Source organism: Agelaius phoeniceus, chromosome 5, assembly GCF_051311805.1.
Source record: "Agelaius phoeniceus isolate bAgePho1 chromosome 5, bAgePho1.hap1, whole genome shotgun sequence".
Lineage (NCBI taxonomy): Eukaryota > Metazoa > Chordata > Aves > Passeriformes > Icteridae > Agelaius > Agelaius phoeniceus.
The window spans coordinates 70,889,743-70,913,890 of record NC_135269.1 but is presented as its reverse complement, the minus strand read 5'-3'; the positions used below and the strand labels follow the sequence as shown (position 1 = coordinate 70,913,890).

The 24,148-nt window shown below is 46.7% G+C and overlaps 1 protein-coding gene across 1 annotated transcript in view; it reads left to right on the top strand.

The window, feature by feature from the left end:
* PLXNA4 (plexin A4) overlaps nt 1-24,148 on the top strand; it is a 510,265-nt gene that overhangs the window by 437,344 nt on the left and 48,773 nt on the right. Inside the window, exons 16-22 of the mRNA XM_077179282.1 lie at nt 1,457-1,624; nt 8,765-8,858; nt 9,732-9,971; nt 10,908-11,054; nt 16,328-16,562; nt 17,013-17,155; nt 21,265-21,533. Coding sequence (XP_077035397.1) covers nt 1,457-1,624; nt 8,765-8,858; nt 9,732-9,971; nt 10,908-11,054; nt 16,328-16,562; nt 17,013-17,155; nt 21,265-21,533 — 1,296 coding nt within the window. The remainder of the gene's footprint in view (nt 1-1,456; nt 1,625-8,764; nt 8,859-9,731; nt 9,972-10,907; nt 11,055-16,327; nt 16,563-17,012; nt 17,156-21,264; nt 21,534-24,148) is intronic.

Here is a 24,148-nt window from a genome sequence, read left to right as displayed (position 1 = left end):
TTGCTGGCCATGTTTTGGGGAGAGAAAATAGGATTTATTTCATTGTTTTGACTGGTATTTGATGTGCTTTTTCCCGTGGCCTCTTGTCAGATTTCAGTACAATTCTCCACGGTCCTGCGCTCTGCTACTTGCTCTGGGAGTGCGTCGTTTAAAAGATTCATTTTCATGTCCCTGCTTTAGTGGAGGTGACAAAGAAAATCTGACAACATCAGTTCGAAGTACTAAACCACCTCCCTTTTATCCCAGAATAGTCCTGTAGTGCTAAGAAATGGATGATTTGCAACATTTCAGCTCCGTGTTGGCTCCTGCTCAATGGCGCTTCAGAGAGGCTTAATGTCAGTGTTACCTGCTGGATGTTCCCTGATCCCTGTGAGAATGAGTCTGAATCCCATTCCCAGGGGCTCCTGCAGCTCCAAACTACCCTGAGCAACACATTTTGCTGCCAGTAGAGATGGGGGCTGAAGATGAAGTTGGCACATTTCTCCCAAATATGTCCTTGGCAGAGGAAAAGCTCATTCACAGGAGACCTGGGAGCACTGCCCTGGGGCAATGCCCTTCCCTCTTCTGGCTGTGGGGATCCTCTTTAGCAGCCTGTCATGACTGTGGAGCGATCCAGCATCCAAAATTCAGCAGGGTGAAGTCACAGGCTGTGATTTGAAATGCCAAGTGGGAGCCACAGCTGCTTGGAGATGCTCACTGAAGGCTGGGGAATTTTAGGAGGGATTGGGCATTGTCTTTTGGGGGAATTTAGAGGGCACCTGGAGGGTGCAGTCATTGGAGGTGGCTTACACCCCCATTTTAGGGGTATAAGGTGAGGCTGCATCACAAATCACAGGACTGGGAAGCCTGAGAATGTTTGGTGCCCGGATTTTTGACTCATTTTGAAAGGAATGCAGTCCTGGAGCTGGTTTTGAGCCCTGCCAAAAAGGAAAAGTTTATGCAGAATCCTCTTTAATCATAAAATGCTTCCCACTATATTAGCACTTCCAGAGGTCCCAGGCATGCTGCAAACTGCACTTAAAACAAGACTTACAGTCCTAATGCAAAGCAAACTTTATGATCCCAGACCGCAAAGCTGAGGTGCAAACACCCCTTTTACGAGCTGCTGCTGCACATGTCTGCAGGCAGGAAGGAAACATCCATCAAACATTTAATCACAGAGAAATACTTCTGCAGAGAGGCCTGGTTTGGACTGCCCTTGGGGTTCAGATTTTACTTTGAGTCCTGAGAGATGAGCGCTCTTGTGGTTTTATTCAAACCAGTGAAAAGGCAATGCCACTTCCCCAGACACTGCTACAGAAACATAAATGGGTCACACTGAGTTCCACCTCTTCAGTGCACAGGACATAAGAATAAATTTGGGGCCACAGGACATAAGAATAAATAGTTGGGCTCTTTTTGGCACCATCTTGCTGCTGGTATCACCTGGTTCACATTTACTTTCTCCACCTCCCAGGAGATCCACCAAGCACATTGTCTGTAACACCACAGCCTCCTACGAAGGCTTTGAGAAGGTGAAGGTGTCTGTGAGAGTGGACAAGGCCAAGATCCATCAGGAGCTGCACTATGAATATGTAGAGGATCCCACCATCCTGAGGATCGAGCCTGAGTGGAGCATCTTTAGGTGAGAATCCCAGGAAAACCCTTCTCCCAACTCCCATGGTTTTTTAAAGGAGCACTGTACTGATAACTTTGGCCCTTGGTGTAGAAAATTGATTTCCAAGCGTTGTGTCCAGCAAGAATTTGTGCAGGGAAACTTTCCAGAGCCAATAGATCCCTCAGGGTGGATTAGAGTGAAGTGACACTGAATGATCAGCGTTTGTATAATATAATATATATGTAAATATATGTATACATAAGTAGATATATACATTATATATGTAAATATATATATTATATATATGTATATAGGTTTATTTTAGAACAATTTGGTTTTAAGGGGAAGCAGCTACAAAGCCATTTTGGTTGTTATTATCTCTAGCAATATGAAAATACAAAAAGCCTAAAAATATCACATAAGAAAATGGGTAGGAAAGAAAAGGAAAGGATGAGAATAGAAAAATTGCACTACTCATAGGCTCCACAGAACTTGGTCATTGCAAGTTTCATGTCAGTCATTTGAAGTGATGGTCACAGACTGAATCCATCAGAGGACAAGGGGCATCACAAAGAAATTATGAGCAAAATCCCCAGAACACAACCTCTGTTGGGTTTATACTCAGCTGGAATACCCAGTGGGGAGTTTCCCACTGGATGATGGAAAGCTGTGGATCAGGGACACCTCGATGATGGAATGTGGTGCATCACGAATTTTTGACACCTTCAAAGTCGACACAGCTGCCCCTTGCACCAGCCCAGTTGGCTCCACTATGTCCCATCCTGGCCCAGCAGCAGAGTGAGCACCTCAGGGGCTCTGTGTGAATGTCCCAGCACTGCCCTGGCCGGGGAAGTTACCACAGCTGAGCTCACTTGATGCCTCAGGTTTTAGATTTTATATTTTTCACATTCTGAGCTGCTTTAGTGTGTGGGTCTGGGCTCCATATTATGGGATGGTGAGCTCTGTGCACAGAGCAGGGAGACAAAACAATTCCTGCTCCAGCTGGGCACCAAGGACAAATGACCCAAATCTCAGCCCAGGAGCACAAACCCCGTGGGCTGGAGAGAGAAAAACAAGCAGGGTGGGACTGCAGGGGCTAAAGCTGGAATGGGACAATGAACTGCAAGATGCAAATGGAGCAGAACTGATCCCAGGGAGAGACCCCGGGAGCGCTGGTGCATTTTGGGGCCATTTTGGTTCATCTTGGGTGCAGCCCTGGCTGGGCTCTGGTGCTGCCCAAGGTGCATCCATGGAGGAGATCCTTTCCATAAATCCCTGCTTTATTCTGTGACTCTGCCCAGCCTCTGCTCTAGCTCAGATTCTCAAGGCATCACACTTGATAGGGACAAAGTTCCCACCTCCCAGGGTTGGCTCCAGCCTGAGCTGAGCTGAGCTTGCCCCTGGCACCTGGGTGGATGCTTTGCCCATGGCAGCTTCCCCCGAGTATTTGAGCCACCAGCATCCCAGTGTCTCTTCTAGAATCACATTCTCCTCCCTTGACCTGGGACGACTGGACAATAGTATCACGTTTATCTCATCCCAAGTTCCCTCCACACTCCAAATTCTGTTTGTAGGTGTATTTGCGGAGGGGTGGCTGAGGTGGTCACAGATGAGCAGCTGCTTCTTTGCAGTTTGCTACAGTGGGAAAAAGCCTTTCCATGATTTTAGCAATATTTAAGCCATGAAGCATTTCATTCTCTCACACTTTGCAAGCTGTAATTCCTACAATTCCCACAGCTTTCATGGACTTGAAATTCCTACAATTCCCACAGCCCTTATGGACTTGAAATTCCCACATTTCCCACAGCCCTCATGGACTTGAAATTCCTATATTTCCCACAGCCTCCATGGACTTGAAATTTCTACATTTCTCACAGCCTTCACGGCCTTGATTCCTCAGGACCAAGCACTGCCTGCTTGGCCATGGTGCCTGGAAGCCCCAGGGCTCTGTCCTGAGATGAAACACAATGGGAGCCCTGCTCCCTGCCCCATCCAAGAGCCTTTCTCCTCGTTAAGGATCCCTTTTTCTCTTCACCCCCTTGATGCTGCTTTGCTGAATTCACAGGGCTCACATGAAAGTGCCTGAGAGCAGCGTTTGCCGTGGTTGTGGGAAGCATCCAAGCGATCCCCAAACTCTCAGAAGCCTGGAGGAATGGCCTCAGGAAGGGAGAAATTGGTCATTAAATGCCCTGGTATTTCCTTGAAAAGATACAAAATAAGAAGTCTTAGTCTCCCCTCATTCATCCAGGCAGCTCTCTGCTTCCCTGTCAAACTGGACTGATTGGAGTCCCTGGGGATTAGGAGCAGGGCTTGTAAATCCCCCCACTTCAGCTCCCATCCCAAAGATGTTTTCACAAATCAATTAGTGCCTTTAATTACCGTGAGGGAATTTACTGATTTAGCCGGATTGAGTCTTTGCACATTGGGCTTGAAGCTTTAATGTCAGGATTTTCCATTTGGGGCTTTTATTTCCAGTCAGAGTCCAGGTTATCAGTGAAATGAGAAATCACTTTACTCCCTTAGAAAGCCAGTTCAGTGCTGCTTAAAAAGGTGCAAGATTGACAGCCTAGGAGAGTGAATTCCTGAAAATCCCCTGGAAAGCTGCAGCACAGGGACCTTCCTCTTCCTCCTCCTCTCTGGCCTCAGGTGTGGCTGGGATGTGAGGAGTTCTCCACAGCCTCCTTGCTCCTTGATTTCTCTGCTGAAGCTGCCAGGCAGAGGAGAAGGAGCAGCCAAGGAGATGCCTCAGGTGTGATAGCAAAGCTTTGCCCAGCCTGGAGGTGCAGGGACTCTGTGTCCCATGGCTGGATGGGTGGGATCTCCCATCCCAAATCCCAGAAAAAATGTAGATAAGGGTGAGGTGCTTGTTTAGGGGATACTGGGTTATTTGTGGGGTGTGTAGCTGCTGGAATGGATGGAATCTCCCATCCCAAATCCCAAATCCCAAATCTCAGAAAAATGGAAATAAGGGTGAGGCATTTGTTTAGGATGTAGTGGGTTATTTGTGGGGGGTGTAGCTGCTGGGATGGATGGGATCTCCCATCCCAAATCCCAGAAAAATGGAAATAAGGGTAGGTGCTTGTTTAGGGGGTACTGGGTTATTTGTGGGGGGTGTAGCTGCTGCGATGGATGGGATCTCCCATCCCAAATCCCAGAAAAATGGAAATAAGGGTGAGGTGCTTGTTTAGGTTATTTGTGGGGTGTGTAGCTGCTGGGATGGATGGGATATCCCATCCCAAATCCCAGAAAAAAATGGAAATAAGGGTGAGGTGCTTGTTTAGGGAGTACTGGGTTATTTGTGGGGTGTGTAGCTGCTGGGATGGATGGGATATCCCATCCCAAATCCCAGAAAAATGGAAATAAGGGTAAAGTGCTTGTTTAGGTTATTTGTGGGGTGTGTAGCTGCTGGGATGGATAGGATCTCCCATCCCAAATCCCAGAAAAAATGGAAATAAGGGTGAGGTGCTTGTTTAGGTTATTTGTGGGGTGTGTAGCTGCTGGGATGGATAGGATCTCCCATCCCAAATCCCAGAAAAAATGGAAATAAGGGTGAGGTGCTTGTTTAGGGGGTACTGGGTTATTTCTGGGGTGTGTAGCTCCCTGTATGGATGGGATCTCCCATCCCAAATCCCAAATCTCAGAAAAATGGAAATAAGGGTGAGGTGTTTGTTTAGGGGGTACTGGGTTATTTGTGGGGTGTGTAGCTGCTAGAATGGATGGGATCTTCCATCCCAAATCCCAGAAAAATGGAAATAAGGGTGAGGTGTTTGTTTAGGTTATTTGTGAGTTGTGTAGCTGCTGGGATGGATGGGATCTCCCATCCCAAATCCCAGGAAAAATGGAAATAAGGGTGAGGTGCTTGTTTAGGGGGTACTGGGTTATTTTTGGGGTGTGTAGCTGCTGGGATGGGTGGCTGGGACTGCACATGTCTCATCTCTCATGGAATTAATAAGGCTGGAAAAGACCTCTAGGATAATTGACTCCAATTCTTTACCCAGCACTGTCACATTCACCACCAAAATGTGTCCCCAAGTGACACATCCACACAGCTTTTGCACACTTCCAGGTATTATTTGAGCATTTCCAGGGATGGAGCATTTTTTGGGTACAACCTCTCCCCTTTGCTTTCTTCATCTGAAATCAGGAATCATCAACTTGAGCATTTTTAACCAGACCTCCCCAATTTCATCCTCTTTCTTAAGCACTTTTGAGTCACTCCAAAGGTTGGGCAACCCTGGAGAGCAAAGATGGAATATTCAGGATTCCCATGGGGGTTTGTGGTGTCAGGGAGAGTTTTAGGTGCTGTAACTGTGGGGCTGAGCTGCTCCCAGGGAGAGATGATTGCCACTAAACCAGCTTTGCAAGACCAGTGAATGAATGCACCAAGCCTGGCTTAAAACCTTTATTTTTCAGAACAATAAAGAAAAGATTACTGCTAATTTATTTCCATAGCCAAAAAAAAAAAAAAAAGTCATGCTGGGCTGGCAAGTAAATAAAATTTTATGAGCTCCATTAATACTTTTGATCTGAGTTTGATTTGAGTTACATCCAGCAATTACCTGAGTCTGAAGGCAGAAAATGATACTCTCAGGGTTTTTTTGGGGCAATAAACTGTTAAATTCTGAGGGCTTTTGGCACCTCTGTTATTTTGCTGGGCAGCAGCAGGTCTCCAGGCTCTGCTCCCACCTGGCTGAGCATCCAGATGCAGGCACAAATGCCATTGGCCGGCGATTTTCAAGGCAAGAAACTGTTTTATTTCCTTTCTTTTCAAGCCAGAGAGGGTTTAGGGGTGATTTTAAGTCTTCAGCAAACAAAAAAAACTGCTTTATCTTTTTTCTTTCCCTCTCTCTGGTCAGGTGCTGTGGCTGTGTTTATTACCTGTGGTCTGAGCCTGCAAGCTCAGATTCCAACCCAAATAGAGGATTTTTAACTTGTGGGTTTAAAGCTGTGTGTACAGATTTGGTTGATTAAATAAAAGGATTTGTCTTTATATAGACACACATACCTGTAGGTGTGTTCACACATTGGATTTTTGTGGAACACATAAAACTTTCAGCCAAGTAAAGATATAAAATCCCATCTAGCTTGAATCAGCAGAGATTAATTGTATTCGTACTGATATAATTATTAAATTATACAATAATAGCAGTAAAATTGTATTTTTATTATTGATATAAAGGCTCGCAGTCAAAATTCAGAAGATCCAGGACAGTGGAGAAAGAACAATTTGGTTTATACACTTCTGTGTTTTGAAGAATTCTCTCTGGATGATGTCAGGAATCTTTACAGGGAAGCTGAATTTTGGAGAGAGGATTTTTTTTTCTGTAAAGCAGGGAAGGTCTATTGTAAGCAGATGTGTGACTTCATCAGGATCCCTTGTGCATTCAAAAAAACTCATCCAGATCTTATGGAAACAACAAAATGTGGGTTTGCACTGTAAAATTTCCCATTATAGTTGATATTTCAGAGAGAAAATACTTGAGATACTCTGCAGAGCTCAAGGTCAAATATTGCCCTAACCATGGACCAGTCCAGCCCTTGAGTGAAAGACCACGAGGAGCCTCCCAGAGAAGTGTCCCCAGACATCTGCTGAGAGATGTGGTTGTGCCAATTCTCTCTGGATGAACCCCAAAAGTGTTTGGTTCATCAGTGTGGGTGCCACTGCAGGGGCTGGAGCAGAGCTCACCCAAACCTGGCATCTCTCCTGTGTGTGTTTGCATTCACTCCTGCCTCCCCAGCTGATTAATAATGGAAGATAAATCAGGAGCACTGCAAACAAAGGCCAGAAACGGGGGAGATTTGTTGCCTTCTTCCTCCCAGGGTGTTTATTCTCTGGTGTTTTCTCATTTATAATGCACATGCTTCACCTTTCCTGTTCGTGCAGCTTTACCTGGGGGCAGGAAGGGGATTCTGAACATTCTTCTCACTACCCCATTGATTTCCACATGGCCTCCCCTTCCCAGCAGGAAATAAACTGCATCCTGGACAGTGTCCAAAGGGAGTTACAGAGGCAGGTGCTGAAACTGCTGAGAGCACTACTCACCCTGGGAAACCCTCAGAGATGGGGCTGTGTGCTGATGGCATTTCCTCCTCCTGTCTTGGCTGTGTCAGCCCTGACAGGGGAAGGTTTTGCTTTCTTGGACATCTCTTCTCCTTTCAGCCCTGGATCACTCTGCCCCCACCTCCTGCTGTACCAGCCCTGCATCGATACCCAGAGGCTGCCTGATATGGCAGTTTCAGCAAGCATTTATCTTCACTTATTGTAAGAGCCTACATGAGGGATGTGGGACTCCAAGCAGCTCTCCAAAGTGCAGTTTATTGTATCCAAAATGCAGTTTATTGCATCCAAAATGCAGTTTATTGTATCCAAAATGCAGTTTATTGTATCCAAGGTGTCACAGCAGCCCAGGGCTGTGGGTGACAGAGCTGTGCCCACAGCTGTCAGCTCCAGCTGCAGGCAGCCCTGCAGACCCTTTGGTTTTGGTTACAGGGCATTATAGACTTTTCTTTGCTGAGCATCTTCATGCAGTAGAACCAATCTATACCTGAACTGTTATCTACAGCCTGTCATAACTACTGTAATTACCATATTCATGGTACTGTTCTCCAATCACTCCAAGTTAGTGCATTACAGTTTAAGCTAGAAGTTGTTTTTCAGTTTTCTTGCAGTGGAAAATTCTGAGACCTTTTTTCTACTTGCACCATTTGCTGCCTTGTTTGCCTGTGCTCTCTTTGTGCTTGGTAAAAACATCTTCTTGTTTGGGGTGGGTTTATCCTTTGCTCTAAGCCATAAAACCCCTTCTAACTCACACACCCTTTGCCTCCTTGGTTAGCCAGTGAGACTGGCTCAGCAATTCTTTTCCTCTATATCAAAACTTGCTTCCATCTCTATTCCTTCATCAGACTCCACATTTAAAAATCTTTCTGCTAAGCATCCATATCTGTGAGACTTTCTTGTCAAACTTTCATCCTTCCCAACAACTTATTTCTCCCCTTATGAATGAATGAAAACTTGTTTTGTTCTTCCTTCCCTCTTTACGGGACCACGAGACGTGGTCAGACACTTTGCAACCAACATTTAGGAACACAGATCACCCATTCCTGGTGTGATGGGTTCTGATATCCATCACCTGGGTTCATTCTTTAATTCCATTTCTTATTCTCCAGTGGCAACACTCCCATTGCTGTGTGGGGAACTCACCTGGACCTCATCCAAAACCCCCAGATCCGAGCAAAGCACGGTGGAAAGGAGCACGTCAATGTGAGTATGACTGCAGAGCTGGAATATTGGTAATATTCCAATAGGAGGGGACATGCCACGCTGGGGACAGGGGCTGGCTGACACCTCTGGAGCTTGAAATCTCCTATTGCAGCCCAAAAAAGAAGTCATGGTTTGTTTCCAGAAATATTACCCCATCCCTGAAGGACACACACACAAAAAGAAGGTTTTTGGCAGGGCTGGAACCAAACTTCAGGGTCTCCTGAGACCTTCACCTTTGTCTTTGCTTCTCCAGATTGCTGGGATTCATTTCAGGTAACCTGATATCCAAACTGGAATCCTGAGCACAACTGAGCATGCACTGCACAAACACTTGTGGAAAAACAGCCAGAGTGTGAGACCTAATTGCAAGGTGGTAGTGAGGTTTTGACTAATCTGTGCTGTGCAAAAAATCTTCTTCAAGGGAAGAATCTTCTATTTCCAGAAGGAAACAAAGTCAGGGGAAGATGCTGACACTGGCAAGAGAGGCTGAGCTCTCTCTCCAGAGGCACAGGAGGCCCTGTTGAAGTGCAAACTGCTCCACACACCTGCCCCAGCAAGGCTTTCCTAACCCCTGCCCAGCCTTGATTGTGTGATGGGGAATAAGAATAACCCATTCTCCTCCCTCTCCCTGAGAGCCATCTGCCCACCAGGAAGGGTGGGGGCATTTCCCATAAACACTCCTTGGTTTTGGTCTCTTTTCCCCCAGATCTGTGAGGTGCAGAACAGCACAGAGATGATCTCCAGGATCCCTATTTCCCTAAAGACTCCTTGGTTTGGGTTTCTTTTCCCCCAGAACTGTGAGGTGCAGAACAGCACAGAGATGACCTGCCAGGGTCCCTATTCCCAATTAATATTTTGTGTCTCTTTCCCCAGAACTGTGAGGTGCAGAACAGCACAGAGATGACCTGCCAGGCCCCAGCTCTGGCTGTGGACCCCAATCACCAGTCTGAGCTCGCCGAGCGCCCGGAGGAGTTTGGCTTCATCCTTGACAATGTGCAGTCCCTGCTGATCCTCAACAAAACCAACTTCACCTACTACCCCAACCCTATCTTCGAGGTTTTCAATCCCTCAGGGATCCTGGAGCTGAAGCCTGGAAGTCCCATCATCCTGAAGGTGAGATGGGCACCAAGGACTGGACTGAAATTCTGCTTCTTGCCTCTCTGTGCCTGCCAGCAGCCCCATAAATCATCCTGATTGCACCCCAGAAATTTCCTCCATTCCAACAACATCAGAGTCACCATCAGCAAGCACCAAGCACTGCCCACACTCATAACTAAAAATTATAAACTCCCATGTGCAGCTTAAATTTGTACCCACTGCTGTTCACCAGAAAACATCTTCTACCCTTGCAATGTGGCTGATAGTGAAATACTCAACTCTGTTTCATTTCTTGTTCATTCAAGACCTTCCTCTCCCCCTTGTTTTAACCCAAATCAGTCCCTTGCAGTTTCTGTAAACTTCACAGCTGTACAGAGAAGGAATTTTATGATGCAGCATTCCTGTATCACTATTTTTACTCAGTGAATATGCAAAGAAGTTATTTTACCTGCGGATGCTTTTTGCATGTTTGGAAAGGGGTCTGCCTTGCTTGCCTGCCTATGTTTAGTGAGGGCTTTATTGTGCAGGACTTAGATGGAGCATTTCCCACTCAGCTGCAGAGAGGGAGGAGCAGGACAGGCCGTTGTGACTGCTTTGAGTCTGTGGCCACTCATGCTGCTCTCTGCGTGAGTTTCTAAATTGCCTTTTCCTCTCTGTGTGAGCAAATGGCGAGCTACAAATGTCATAATGGAATCATATTTAGCTTGGAAGGGACCTTAAAGACCATCTCATTCCAACCCCCTGCCATGGGCAGGGACACTTCCCATTAGACCAAGCTGCTCCAAGCCCCATCCATCCAACCTGGCCTGGAGCAGTGTCAGTGCCCAGCCATCCACACCTATCAAATGCAATATCAACACTTGTATCCCAAGAAGGAACCAGAGGGGGAAAGAAAGCTCTTTGCTGACATTTATTTGGTTATTTTGGGGTGTGATGTTCCTTTCTGTGCAGGGCAGGAATCTGATCCCACCTGTGGCAGGAGGCAATGCCAGGCTGAACTACACCGTGCTGGTGGGGGAGAAGCCCTGTGCGGTGACCGTGTCAGACGTGCAACTCCTCTGTGAGTCCCCAAACCTCATTGGGAGGCACAAGGTGATGGTAAGTGATGCCTGACCCCCAGCCCCTTCTCCCTGGGTGGCCTGGGAGGGCACAGCAGAGCTGCAGAGCTGGCAGAGGGCTCCAAGGGGTTTGCATCACTGTTTGAGTTCCCAGAAACATCAGGGTCCCTTTTTGGTGTAATATTCTCATCAAAGGTGAGAACAGGGTGAGAACAGAACAATATTCTCATCAAGGGTGTGGACAGTGAGACACCTTTCATGATCAAGTCCCTGTAGGAGAGTTTGCCTCTCTTCTGTTTTTGTTTGGGCTGTATGAACCCTGGATTCTCATGTGAGATCACATTTAACATGTTCCTACATGAAATTGTTAAATTCAGCACAGTCCCCATCACTTTGTTGACAGGATGGTGACTAAAATTTGCCTTTATGTAAGAGAGAAAAAAAAAAAATAAGAAGCAGCGTGTGGACAATAGTGTGACTGGACTTCAGAGTTTTGACTTCTATAAGACTCAGTGTGCTCCTACAAATCCTTCCTGAATGAAGAATGGACCTGGTGATTACATCAGAGGGAGCTTCTCCTCCTCTCACCATTTATTTATTTACTCCTTTTTTTACTTTCCTCTCAATAATTTGAATTCCTTGATGCTGGTGCTTGATAAACATCATATCAGCAAACAGCCTGGAGTTGTACCAAGCTGTGGGTGGGAACAACAAAAGCTGACAACTGACATCAGTGTTTCTCATTCCTTGTGAACAACTGTTCTTCTGTTGTGCCTCCCAAAGCTGTATCTGTCACATATTAATTTATTTATTTCGGTGAGACTCAGAGAGTTTGATCTTTAAAAAGATTTTTCTGGGAACCGTTAAGGAAGCAGAGCTCATGATGACCATTTTGGGTCTTGTTTGTGGCTGCTGATGGGATCCCTTGTAGTGGCTACTTAACTTCTCTGTGCCAAAGTTTGTCATCTGGAAAATAGAGGCAATAATCCTCTCCAGCCATGCAAATACACCATGACTCTCGATTCATTGCAAAGCACATTAAGACTCTCCAAGAAGAGCAATAATGAACTGAGAGATTTTCTCTGTGTGAAAACCAAAGCTTTTGAGCACGGCAATAAATGTTTCCTTTCATTTTCATGGATATGATTAAACATATGGTTAGTCAGAGACGGACAAAGCCAATCCTGGGGAGACAAAACTCAAAGCCAGGTGAGCAATAATCAACCCCTGGGGATCCTGGATGATGGACATCTGGCCAGGCTGCACTAATTGGGAAGACTCCCCTGCTCCTGCAGCTTTGGACAGTTTAAGTGAAGCAAAGATTAAAAAACAATCCTTTTTTGAGGATGCTGGACTGCTGGGAAACTGGGAAGATGATGGAGGTGCTCAAGGATGGACTTTGCATCTGGAACCAGGGCTGGAAAATGCCTCCTCCAGCACGGCACAGCATCTCTGCTGCTCAGGCTGGGACCATGTTTCACACAAACTGATGTCTCAAGGTTTAGCTTTTTTATTTTTCAGATTCTGAGCTGCTTTTGTGTGTGGGTCTGGGCTTCATATTATGGGATGGTGAGCTCTGTGCACAGAGCAGGGAGACAAAACAATTCCTGCTCCAGCTGGGCACCAAGGACAAATGACCCAAATCTCAGCCCAGGAGCACAAACCCCGTGGGCTGGAGAGAGAAAAACAAGCAGGGTGGGACTGCAGGGGCTGAAGCTGGAATGGGACAATGAACTGCAAGATGCAAATGGAGCAGAACTGATCCCAGGGAGAGACCCCGGGAGCGCTGGTGCATTTTGGGGCCATTTTGGTTCATCTTGGGTGCAGCCCTGGCTGGGCTCTTGTGCTGCCCAAGGTGCATCCATGGAGGAGATGCTTTCCATAAATCCCTGCTTTATTCTGGAACTCTGCCCAGCCTCTGTTCTAGGCATCAAATCATCTCTCTGATGCCCGCCTCCCGATTTTGCCAAAGATTTACTCTCTGACCTTGAGGAAATTGTTTAACAAACCATTTCTTGCAAAGTGAGGTGGCCACAAGCTGAGAGGGAGCCATGGGAATGAATCAACTGGTGCAACACAGAGATTATTTCTAAGTGAAGGGGCAGTGGCAATGACACACGTTGATGTCAGCACGCTTTTGATCTGTCTTCTTTTGAGCTGTCTGATTTTGAGCTGTCTTTTACACAATGACAGAATTAAGTATTTGAAAAAAACATAGCAAGGAAATAAAAGGCCTGGGTGATGGTTAAAAACAAGATTGACTAAAACTCAGAGGCAAGTTTTTCCAAGGAAAAGAAAGAGATGTGAGAAAGATCCACAAGTGGCTATGCCAGAGAAGGTCTGCAGGGAAGATGTGGAGCATATTTGAAGGGTTGCTGGTTTCTGACACAGCCTGGAAAGTACACCAGACTCTTTATAATGAATGGAGAGATGGTCAAATGCAGCAGCTGAAGGTCAGGGCATAATTCATTTCATCCTTAGAGGGATAATTTTATTTGCACCAGGAAAGACACTCCTTCAGAACTCCTGAACTCCTACAGGTGGCCACTAGGACTTCATTGGAGAAAGCCAGGCTCTGACAGAGCCCATTTAGAACATTTAGTCTAATTCAGGACAAATTCATGACTCATAGTTTTTAAAAATGGGCAGATTGTTGCTCCTTGGTGAGTTCATGGTCGGTCTTCTGGAAGGTAAAAAGAGCTTCCTCCAGAACCACTTGGTGGATTAAGAAGTAAAGGACAGCTGTATGTGCATATTTTCTTGTGTTTCTTTTAAAAGCTCACAATAACACTGCAGCCTCATAGAACTTTCTTCTTCAAGAGCCAGATTCCCTCAGATCATGGCAGCTTCACTTGTGGATTGTGAGACCTTCCCAGTGATGAAACCACCTTTGAAGGGGAACACGCTGGGCCTGACTTTGAACACCTGCTTTTTTGGAGCTTAGATCCCCTTGTCATGAATGGAGAGAAATGGGAACTTCTACTGAATGAAACGCCTCATCCCAATGTCAAAGGTGTCGGGAGCAGCTCACATGAATCACATCCTGAAAGTGTTTTTTCTCTTTGTTGGCTCTGGAATCGTGCTGCAGTGTCAAACTCGGATGTGCACGCGGAATATTTGGTGAGAGAAATCCCACCCGTGGAGAGGGGCTGTTCTTCCAGCTTTGAGGATGGATCTGCACTGGGATTTGGGATTGGGATTGTTTGAGTTTAGTCTGATATTCCTTGAATGGACTCGTCTGACTGCAGGGCTTGGAGAAAGAGAAAATGAAAAAGAATTAAGCAATTTATTGATCCACTGACAGCAAGGAAAGCGTGTGCGCTGGGAGAAAATTTTGGGACAGTGGTCTAGGGCAAAAGGGAGCAACTTCCAGTGCATGGATTAGGACGTGATTTTGGCAGTTTGCCTTCTCAGTTGAGCAGGCCACATTCCAACAACAAACCTCAGGATTTATAAGTGAGTTGGATCTTGGACCTTGTATCTTGAAATAGATGGGAAAACTCATTACTGCTGCATCCCAGCTGTATGCCTGAGGTTCCTTCATCACTGAAAATGCTCTGCAAGCCATCAGTGTCATGGTAGTAATTGGTCATTTTGAAACTATGACCTGAACAGATGAGTTTAGGATTGGTTCTTTTTTTCATTGTGGACATTTCATCTTTCCAGACCCCCTCCCAAAATGGCATGAGAGGGATGGATGGAAATTAGCTGTTTTCAGACATTCACTTTGCTCTTGTCCATGACATAAGGATTGTAGTTGTGTCTCTTTGGCCATCCTACACCTGGTGGTAAAGCAAAACAACCTTCTTCCTTGAGGCTGCAACTGGGGCTGCAGGAACTTCTAGGAGATGACAAAGTCACTGAGATTCATGTCCCCAGAAAGGGTTGGGGTGGAGAGCACCTGGGAAAATTCATTAATTCGTGATTCTGCCGTGTAGTCCCTTCTGCTGGCTCCAGCTGGGCCAGTTTCTTTCTTCCTCTGCAGCCTAGAGAGGAAACCTGAGTAGGTGCCTGAGCTGAGATGGAGGAAGCCCTGGGATTAGTAAATGCAGGCAGGCTGGAGATGAACTGAGAGCCAGTGGGATGCAGGACAAGGCTGAACACCAGGCTGAGGTGTGGGGGAGAAACGTGAGGAAATGTGAGGGAGAGCTCCTCACAATGGAGGAAGAAAACAGTTTAATTCCACACTGCAGTGATCCCAGGTGCAATGGGAGCAGGAAACAGTCATTCCTGGGGTCTTAATTGCATTTCTGCCTGGCAATAAGAGTTTGCCCTTTGTGCAGGGCCAGCTGTGCCTCTCTGTGACATGATGGAGCTCATCATCCTTCAAGCTCTTTGCATGGCACCTTCCCAGCTTTCTGCTGACCTACAACCAGCATTCCCAAACCACAACACAGCCCTAGAAGCCTTTTTATACTTCAGTCCAGCCAGAACACCTTTTCTCCCACCACTCAAGCTTTGCCTACTCTTCAAATAGCTTTGAACAGCCTTGTAGTAGCCTAAAGCCAGTGGTGTCCTGTGGGATTCCTGCTGGGAGTGGTGTTCATGTTGTAAAAAAGGCCTCTAAGGGACTTGCTTCAGCAGAACATTTTGCTCAGAACAGGAGTGCTTGCAGGGTTTCTTTCTGGTTGTTAAAACCAAGGCCCTCTCACAGCAGCTTCTTCCAGAGGCTGGAAGCAGCTCTGGGAACCTCTGGAAGTAGATGGAGAACAAAAAGCTGTGTTCAACTCCTACTGGTGAACATCTGCAGTCACCCTGACAACGTACAGCTAAGACAGGGGCTGTAAAGAGAATGGGCCAGGCTTTGTGGAGTTTGTGGTGGATTTTCACTATCCCAGAGGCTTCCGAGTACAGTTTTATCTGGTGGGAGAGTCAAAAGAAAATAGTGACTCTGATTTCTGCAGTCCCACTGTACTCAATGGGTCAGCTCTCCTCTGCCCCATTGTGGGGTTAGGACCCATCAGACCATACCTCAAGCTCTGTTTTCTGTGTGTATTTTGGGCCTGAGTGACATCAGTGCTCCACACATCAGGATGGGGAATGAAAAATCCAGAATGAAATCCAAACTGATTTGGAGAAATTGTTACTCGTGACTTATCTCACCATAAATCCTTTGGTGGCTGGATTCATGGTGACTGCCAACAGAGGTGATTCTATCATTTCAAGTGTTTTTAAGGTGTTCCATATCCAGATACCTCCCCTTTTTGGCTTGGGAGACAAGGGGCTGTCACCATTCACCCTCGGCCAGGACGATGACAGAGCTCCTCTGCGCTCCTGCTCAGTTTGACAGTCTCTTCGCTGCTTTCCCTCTAGGCTCGTGTAGGAGGGATGGAGTTCTCCCCAGGGATGGTCTACATCTCCCCAGACAGCCCTCTCAGCTTGCCAGCCATCGTCAGCATCGCGGTGGCCGGCGGGCTGCTCATCATCTTCATCGTGGCCGTGCTGATCGCCTACAAGCGCAAGTCCAGGGAGAGCGACCTCACCCTCAAGCGCCTGCAGATGCAGATGGACAACCTGGAGTCCAGGGTGGCCCTGGAGTGCAAAGAAGGTAGGGTGAGGGAGGCAGGATGACACTGTGTCAGTGTTGGGAGAAAGGAGACATCCAGCCATAAAGCTTTGAGACAAAATACCACGGTGTTGAGCTACGGTGTTGAACCCTGTGGGTGCAGCTCAAGCCTGGATCTAATCTGACTTTCCCTGTTTTCCCTTAGTTCAGACTTTCTCCACTCTCTCCCAGAGTTCAGGAAAGCTCAGACTTTCTCTCACCCAATCCTCTCCTAACTGGATTTGATAATTCAAAATCCACAGAAAGCCTTGGCACACATCCCTGGGGAAAGGCTGTGTGGTGGGAAAGGCGACCCTGCTCTCGTCCACCTTCTTCCTCTCCACATGTTGCCTTATTCCTTATTCTCATTCATGAGGGTCAGGGGTTTTTCCCATTCTGGTGAGGCTGATCTGGATTTTCACTGCTCCCTGAGTTGTTCTGGTTTTGTGCCAGCCTTTGCAGAGCTGCAGACAGACATCCATGAGCTGACAAGTGACCTGGATGGAGCTGGGATCCCTTTCCTTGACTACCGAACCTACACGATGAGAGTCCTTTTCCCTGGCATTGAAGATCATCCAGTCCTGAGGGATTTGGAGGTAAAACAAACAACATTTCCTGCTTCTAGCTCCTCTCATGCCTCCCTGTTCAGTCCTGAATGTCAGAGATTCTGTTTCAGTGGTGGGGATGTGATGACTTAATTATGCTGTGTCCTACAAGGGGTGAAACAGGTCTTCATTAAAAATCTGGGTTGAAAGGGGAAACATTTGCTGTTATCTTAGATCATATTAGATCATAAAATCATTTAGGTTGTAAAAAACCTCTAAGACCATCAATTCCAATCATCAACCCAATGCTGCCAATTCCATCACTAAACCATGTCCCCCTGTGTGACATTCACACACTTTTTGAAAACATCTAGGGATTATGATCCCACAACTCCCCTGGACAGCTTGTTCCACCATCACATCATCCTTTCAATTAAGAAATTTTTTCCAATTTCCAATCTAAACCTCCCCTGGCACAACTTTAAGGCCGTTTCCTCTCATCCTGTCACTTGTTACCTGCTAAATTCTGTCTGATCACTCACTTATTTGGAAAACTCATAAATCATAGGTCTACTCAATTAAGCTTCTCTTTGGTCTTAACTCTTCTGTGGCTTGAGTTTTAGACTAGATTTAATATTTTCTGCCATGCAGGGGCAAGGAAAACCTCTTGTATGACAGAGGAGCATGTTTGCCTGTGTCATTCAGCTTTTCATGACCCTCACACTACTATGAGGCCAGGTTTTCTTTGTGGCAACCCCTATAAAAATAACCCACCCCCATAAAAATAACCCCCTGCCACTGAGGTTCGCCTTTGCTGCATTCTGGTTTGCAGTGAGGTCAGAAAACCACAGTGTCAGTCTGTCCATACCCTCCCCACATCTTCCTCCTCCACCCCAACGCTCTGGATGGAGATTTGTGTGATACTGTCCACAAATCTTGAGGTCTACACAGATCCTGTATCACCTGAGTGGTGACAGGAGCTTGATGGGAGCCCAGGTGAGTTCTGCCAGGCTAAAATCTGCTCCAGGCTCTGGCAGATGGACAGGCTCTGCTCTAGGAATACCTGGGCTGGAGAATCAGGAGCCACACCATGGCCAAGGTGTTGGCTGAGCTCTCTGCAAAGCCTTTGGCAGGCTCTGAGCTCCAGAGAGGTTCTGGCATGGGTCTGGGAGATTGCTGGAGGCCAGGCCTGGGCTTGGTTGGCAGGAAGGAGGAGCAGGAGCTGGCACAGGCAGGCCCACGCTTGGCTGGCTGTGTAATCAGAGATGCCTGCTCGGCTTTGCTCCTGCCACGGGGAAGAGCCAAAATTCATCCGACTGTGTGGAGAGAGACATTAAAAAACCTGATCTGTCAGCAAGGAGGGCTTGTGGGACTGGGCAGGAGGCTGAGTTACACATAGCTACCATACAGATTTGGAGTGCAGGTTGAGTGGCATCCAGCTGCTTTCCCTCAGGATGAGCAGATCCAACAAAGGAGGAACGAGGGGTGCTGAACCTCTCTCTCACATGTGTGCGCACACACACAAACACTTCCATCATCTCCACAGCCAATTTCCATCCCTACATTCATTAACCCCATCCACAGAACAGCATCTGACCCCTGCAGAGGCCTTAGCACGGATGCTCCCCTATGTAGATACACACTGAGCTAATGTTTCAATCCAACACCTTTGATCTCTTCTTCCTTTCATTCCATTTGTTGTTTTTTTTTTTTTCCCCTTGATCCTTTGTAAAGCTTCACCAGCTCTCTCAGTGTCAGCATCTTTGGCTACCAATGTGAGGGCAAGCTCCCATTCTGCTCCCTTCTCTGAAGCACCCAGAAGGAATTGCTATTTATTGCAAAAGGCCCCAGCACAGATCCCACAGTGAGGTCTTATTTATTTCCAGTTCATTTGCTAATTAACTGCTTCCAGATGCAGCACAAAATACTTTTCTTGTTATTTTGTTTTAATTCTCCATAATAACCCTGGGATAGACAATATTAAATGTTCAAGCGAGTGAGTTAAAAATAATTATTGGCGGGATGGGTGGTGGTGGTTTGTTGGTTGGTTGGTTGCCTCAATCTATTTAGGAAGTAATTTATTTGTTGGATGCAAAAAGAGTTCAGAACTCTAATTTCCAGAATTAAAAAGTAACAACTCTATAAGGGGCCTTGCATTGCTTGGCAGTTTAAGCAAGTCAACTTCTTTTGAATTAAAGTGCCAAATTTGGGTGGTTATTAATTCACATATGCCTTGGTGACATGTGTTGCTCTGTGGTGAGACCTTCCAGCTTCCAAGAAAGGTTTTCAAGGGCTAGAACAGCTTCAGCAAGTAGAGGGATGAGTTTGGGGTTCTCTGTTTAGTTTCCATCTTTGCCTGGAGCCAGAAGGATCAAAAAGACCTCTGTGGAGCCCAAGGTCCAGCACTGAGGTTCTAAATTGTTCTGTATAAAAATGAGTTCATCAGCCTCTCACAGCTGAGAAATTCGAGACTTATCACTCACTCTGTCTCCAAAACACCTCAGCTCCCAAGCCCAGGGGTTCTGATGGAGCTCAGGGTGTCCTCTCACATTCACCTGCCTTGCTCTTCAAACCAAGGCCCAGTTCCATGGTCACCATCTCAGCCACTGCCTCACTGCCTCTCTTCATCCTCTCAAAACCTCACCCTGGGCTCTCTCTCCCATTCGCTCTCTTTCTGCCTCTCTCAGCTCCCTAAAGCTGAACCCCAAACTTTTGCAAGCAGGATTCTTTCAGGAATGAGAAAGAAGTCTTGGATGAAATCAGAGTAAGACTTCAGTCTGACTTAAATAAAAATATAACGTGGCATGGTGACACATTTAGGCACCAGAAATCCCTTTTGGATGTATTGATAGCCCTTGAAAACCTTTCTTGGAAGCTGGAGGGTCTCACCACAGAGCAACACATGTCACCAAGGCATATATGAATTAATAATCACCCAAATTTGGCATTTGAACACAAGTGGGCCCCTGGCTGGGTAATAATCAGCATAGACCCCATGCATTTCAGAAGGCTGACCATAATAATCTTTATTAAGAAACCCATACTTTTATACCCTAGTTCACTACAGGTAGACCTAATTTGTCCTCTAATTAAAACACCATCACCATTGGCTAATTAAGAAACCACCCTTTGGTAAACAAATCTCCATAACACATTCCACACATTCACAATACCAGGTTGCAGCAAGTGAAGATAAGAATTGTTTCTCATTCTTTTCTCTGCTCCTCTCACAGCCTTTCCCACAACAATGCCTGGGAAAGTTGTGTTTCTCTCTGTGGCCAGAGAGCTGCTGCCTCAGATGTACTGATCAGAGAGGGGAATACAGGACTGGAAAAATCATCTGGATGTGGCTGGGAGTCTTCTCAGACTTCCTAATCTTTAGATGATCTATGGATTCCTATCTTGTCTTTCCTTAGCTGTGGAGCTGGAGGAATGAGAGCAGAGAGAGAGTAACAACAGGACAACTGACAGTGGGAAAATGAGGGAAAGGGAAAAACTCTTGCTGGAACCCAGGACATTCCTCTGACTGCCATGGAGGACTCAAGACCCTGGCAGGGGGCTCAGAGACCTTGGCACAGAGTCAAAACCACCTGTGCCTTTGATTCTAGCCCATGGAAACAGTTACCAACTTTGTGTGAGGAGTTACAAGCCACAAGAGTTTGAGTAGAATGATAGTGAATTTGTCACAGGTTGGAAAAAGTAGAATTTTGGGGTTTTAGAATGGGGGTTCAAGAGGCAAGATGGAGGAATCTGGGCATGTCCTGTCCTTCTTCTTCTTCTTCTTGTCCTCCATCTTCTGCTGTGACGTTGGCACTTCTGGATTGGTTTAGAGTAGAGCCAGACTGTCTAACATAGGTGATAGGTATTGGGAAATTATTGTAAATAAAGTACAGGTAGTTCTTGGTATAAAAAGCCAACACCACCCCAAGGGCAGGGACTGTGCCACAACCCAACCTGCTGGACAGATCTCAGCAGGTCAGAGAAAGAATGTCATAGAAAAGAAAAATAAAGAAGAAAAGAAAAAATAAACAAACTTGAAAACCAGAGCTGAGGAATCTCGACTTCTTCTTCGGTCACGGGGCTGGCAAAAAAGACTTTTAATACCTCGGGAGCCATTCCAGCAACACAAAACCTGAGAAACTCCCTTTCTTCTTGCACAGGTCCCTGGCTACCGTCAGGAGCGGGTGGAGAAGGGCCTGAAGCTCTTTGCCCAGCTCATCAACAACAAGGTGTTCCTGCTGTCCTTCATCCGCACGCTGGAGTCGCAGCGCAGCTTCTCCATGCGCGACCGCGGCAACGTGGCCTCGCTGATCATGACGGTGCTGCAGAGCAAGCTGGAGTACGCCACCGACGTCCTCAAACAGCTCCTGGCCGACCTCATTGACAAGAACCTGGAGAGCAAGAACCACCCCAAGCTGCTGCTACGGAGGTAAGGATGGCTGGGCACGGAGGGAGCCGGGCTGGGAGGGCTGTGCCTGTGTTGAGGTTTCTCATGAGCAGGATGGGAGTGCTGGGAGATGTTCCTTGAGGTTTATTGTAGCCTCATTACATTTTTGAGACAATTGGAAGATGGCAATAGCTGATGTACAACCAGCAGGGGCCTAAGATTGCTTTGTGTCTTGGTTTGAAAAGACTGTCTGCTAAGGAAGGCAGGAGCCTCCCCTGAAATGGAAAATGCACACCACCTCCCTCCAAATTATTATCATTTTGAAGTTAAAAGGCTCTCAGGCAAAGATATGGGAACAGGAATACCAGTTCTTTAAAAGAAAAATTAAAAATACAAATGCAATAGTACAAACAACAAAAAGAAACACTGCCAGAATCAGCACATGCCCCGTCCCCCTGTGTGTCAGGATGGGGGCCCAGCCCCATCCCATGGGGGCTCAGCCCTCCTGCAGTGCCAGCTGTGGCTCTGCTGGAGCAGGGATCCTGCACAAGGGGGGAGTTTTCCTCTGCAGCTCCAGGGCTGCTGGAGATGGGCCTGGGCTCCCTCTGGCAATGCAGGGCAGCAGAAGCTGCTCCTCTGGCAATGCACTGGGCAAAGGCTGCTGGGCTGTGCCCAGGCTCAGATTGGATCCAGGTAGGAATGCTTGGCTCCTCCCCTGGGCAATGCAGCATCTCCCCATGGGATGCTGGGATTGGATCAGCCCTGCAGGGACACTCAGTGGCCATGGAGAGCAGAGATCTCCTGCAGGGAGGATTGGCTGTGGGAGAGAGAAAGAAAAAACTGCCCCATGGACAGAGAGAACTGCCCCAGCTCTGACACATAGGAATAGAATATCTCATTTCCAACCTAAGACACTTTGTTACAGAGCATTTAAAAAACTTTCTAGCCAATAGCATATTGCTAAAGCTTACAGACAATTTTTCTAGCCAATTACTAAAAGCACATGTACACCTGCTTTACACAATGCTTGCTTGTATGCTTTCTATTAGCAAAACACACTTAAGCTTAAAACCTTCTACCTAAACCATTATTAAGCTTAAAAGCTTCTACTATCTTGCTAAGCTTATTTTTCTGCAGTCTTAAGGTCTTTCTTAGCCAAGCCTAAAACTCAAGCTATTGTTTCATGTCCTTGCTTGCTCGTACTATTGTAACTTTTTCTTCTTTCAGACTTTGCAGCTGCACCTAGTTCTAAGTTTTCTGTTCTTTCTATTTCTAAGGCCTCCTTTTACAGCTTTCTGGAAGTCTTCTTACCTTGACTATTTCCCACAGTGCCCACATAAACATCATAATCATCTTTGGAGATGTAGATCTTGCTCTGTCTCCTCCCTAACCAAAAAGTAGTCAATGATCAAAAGTTACAGAATGAATCCACCTCTGGATTTTCATGTGGATACTACAGAAAGTTTCACAAGGAGAGAAAGAGCTCAATCCTTATTTTGAGCTCTTTGCATGCTTACAATTTTAATTTATGCTTACATTTCCTTTTAATCTGAAAGCTCCAGTCATGTTGTGTAGGAGCTATAGGAATATCACATATATGGTCTATTAAATCCCTGGTGAGAGGATGTCAGCTTCCATCTCCTGCCTGGGATATGGATTTCCCGGCTTTGTTTCTTGTTCCTGAGTTAACTACAGGCACCTGGAGAGTCTTCAGCTGCATTTTGGGATCTCATTTCTCTCCCAGAGCTGGGAGTTTGTGGAAATCAGCAGAGGAGAGAGGCAACAGAACTGGTTTCATCCAAGGAACAAGTTTGAATTGATGCTTCTTGGCCTGGCCTAAGGTCTAGACTCCACAGTTCTGTGGGAAACCTCAAGTTTGGAATCTACTGCTGTGTAATTAATGTCCTTTCCTTGCCTAGGGAAGTGCTCCCTCTTCTGCCTTTAGGATCAGATTCCTCTCCCTTTCACAGACTGGATCAACCCTCCTGGTTCAAGGAGCCTACATACAATCAGGGAGGGTTTCTGGAGACGAGTGGCCTTTGCCACAGCTCAGAGCTGACTCTGAGGAGCCCCCAGATGATTACAATGGACAGCTTGGACACAGAGGAGATCTCTAGTGACCGCTGGGCTGGGGGGATTTTTCATCTGCCCACTGTGCAGAACCAGCAGAAAAGGAGCAGAAGGCACTTCCTGGCATTCAGGGCAGCAATGCCAGGGGCAGAGGCTTTGCTTTGGTGTCACTTGACTCCCTGATGTGATCAGGACCTACAGCCTGGCTGGTGACACCCTCCAGCTGTCCCCAGGCTTCCTGCCTGTGCTTCTTCTCTGATGCTGGATGGCACTGCCTCCCCCCTTCATTTCCTCCTTTTCCTTCCCCTTTCTCCATCTCTTTGTCTTCCCTTCTTGCTCACTCTGAGCATCCCATCTTCCCTCTTCCTCCTTCCTCCAGCCTTTTTCTAAGTCTAATCCTCTCTGCTGGACATTAATTGTGGCCTTTGGAAGGAGAGCCAGTGAACAAAGAAGGCACATCCAGTGTTCCAAACCCTGGGAGCACCAGGAGAAGTCAGAGAAGTCCTGCACTGAGCAGCACCAGAACAGAACGTGTGAATAGCTCAGTGCCTTGGGTCAGATGTTGGTGTGAGGCCCTCAGACAGCTC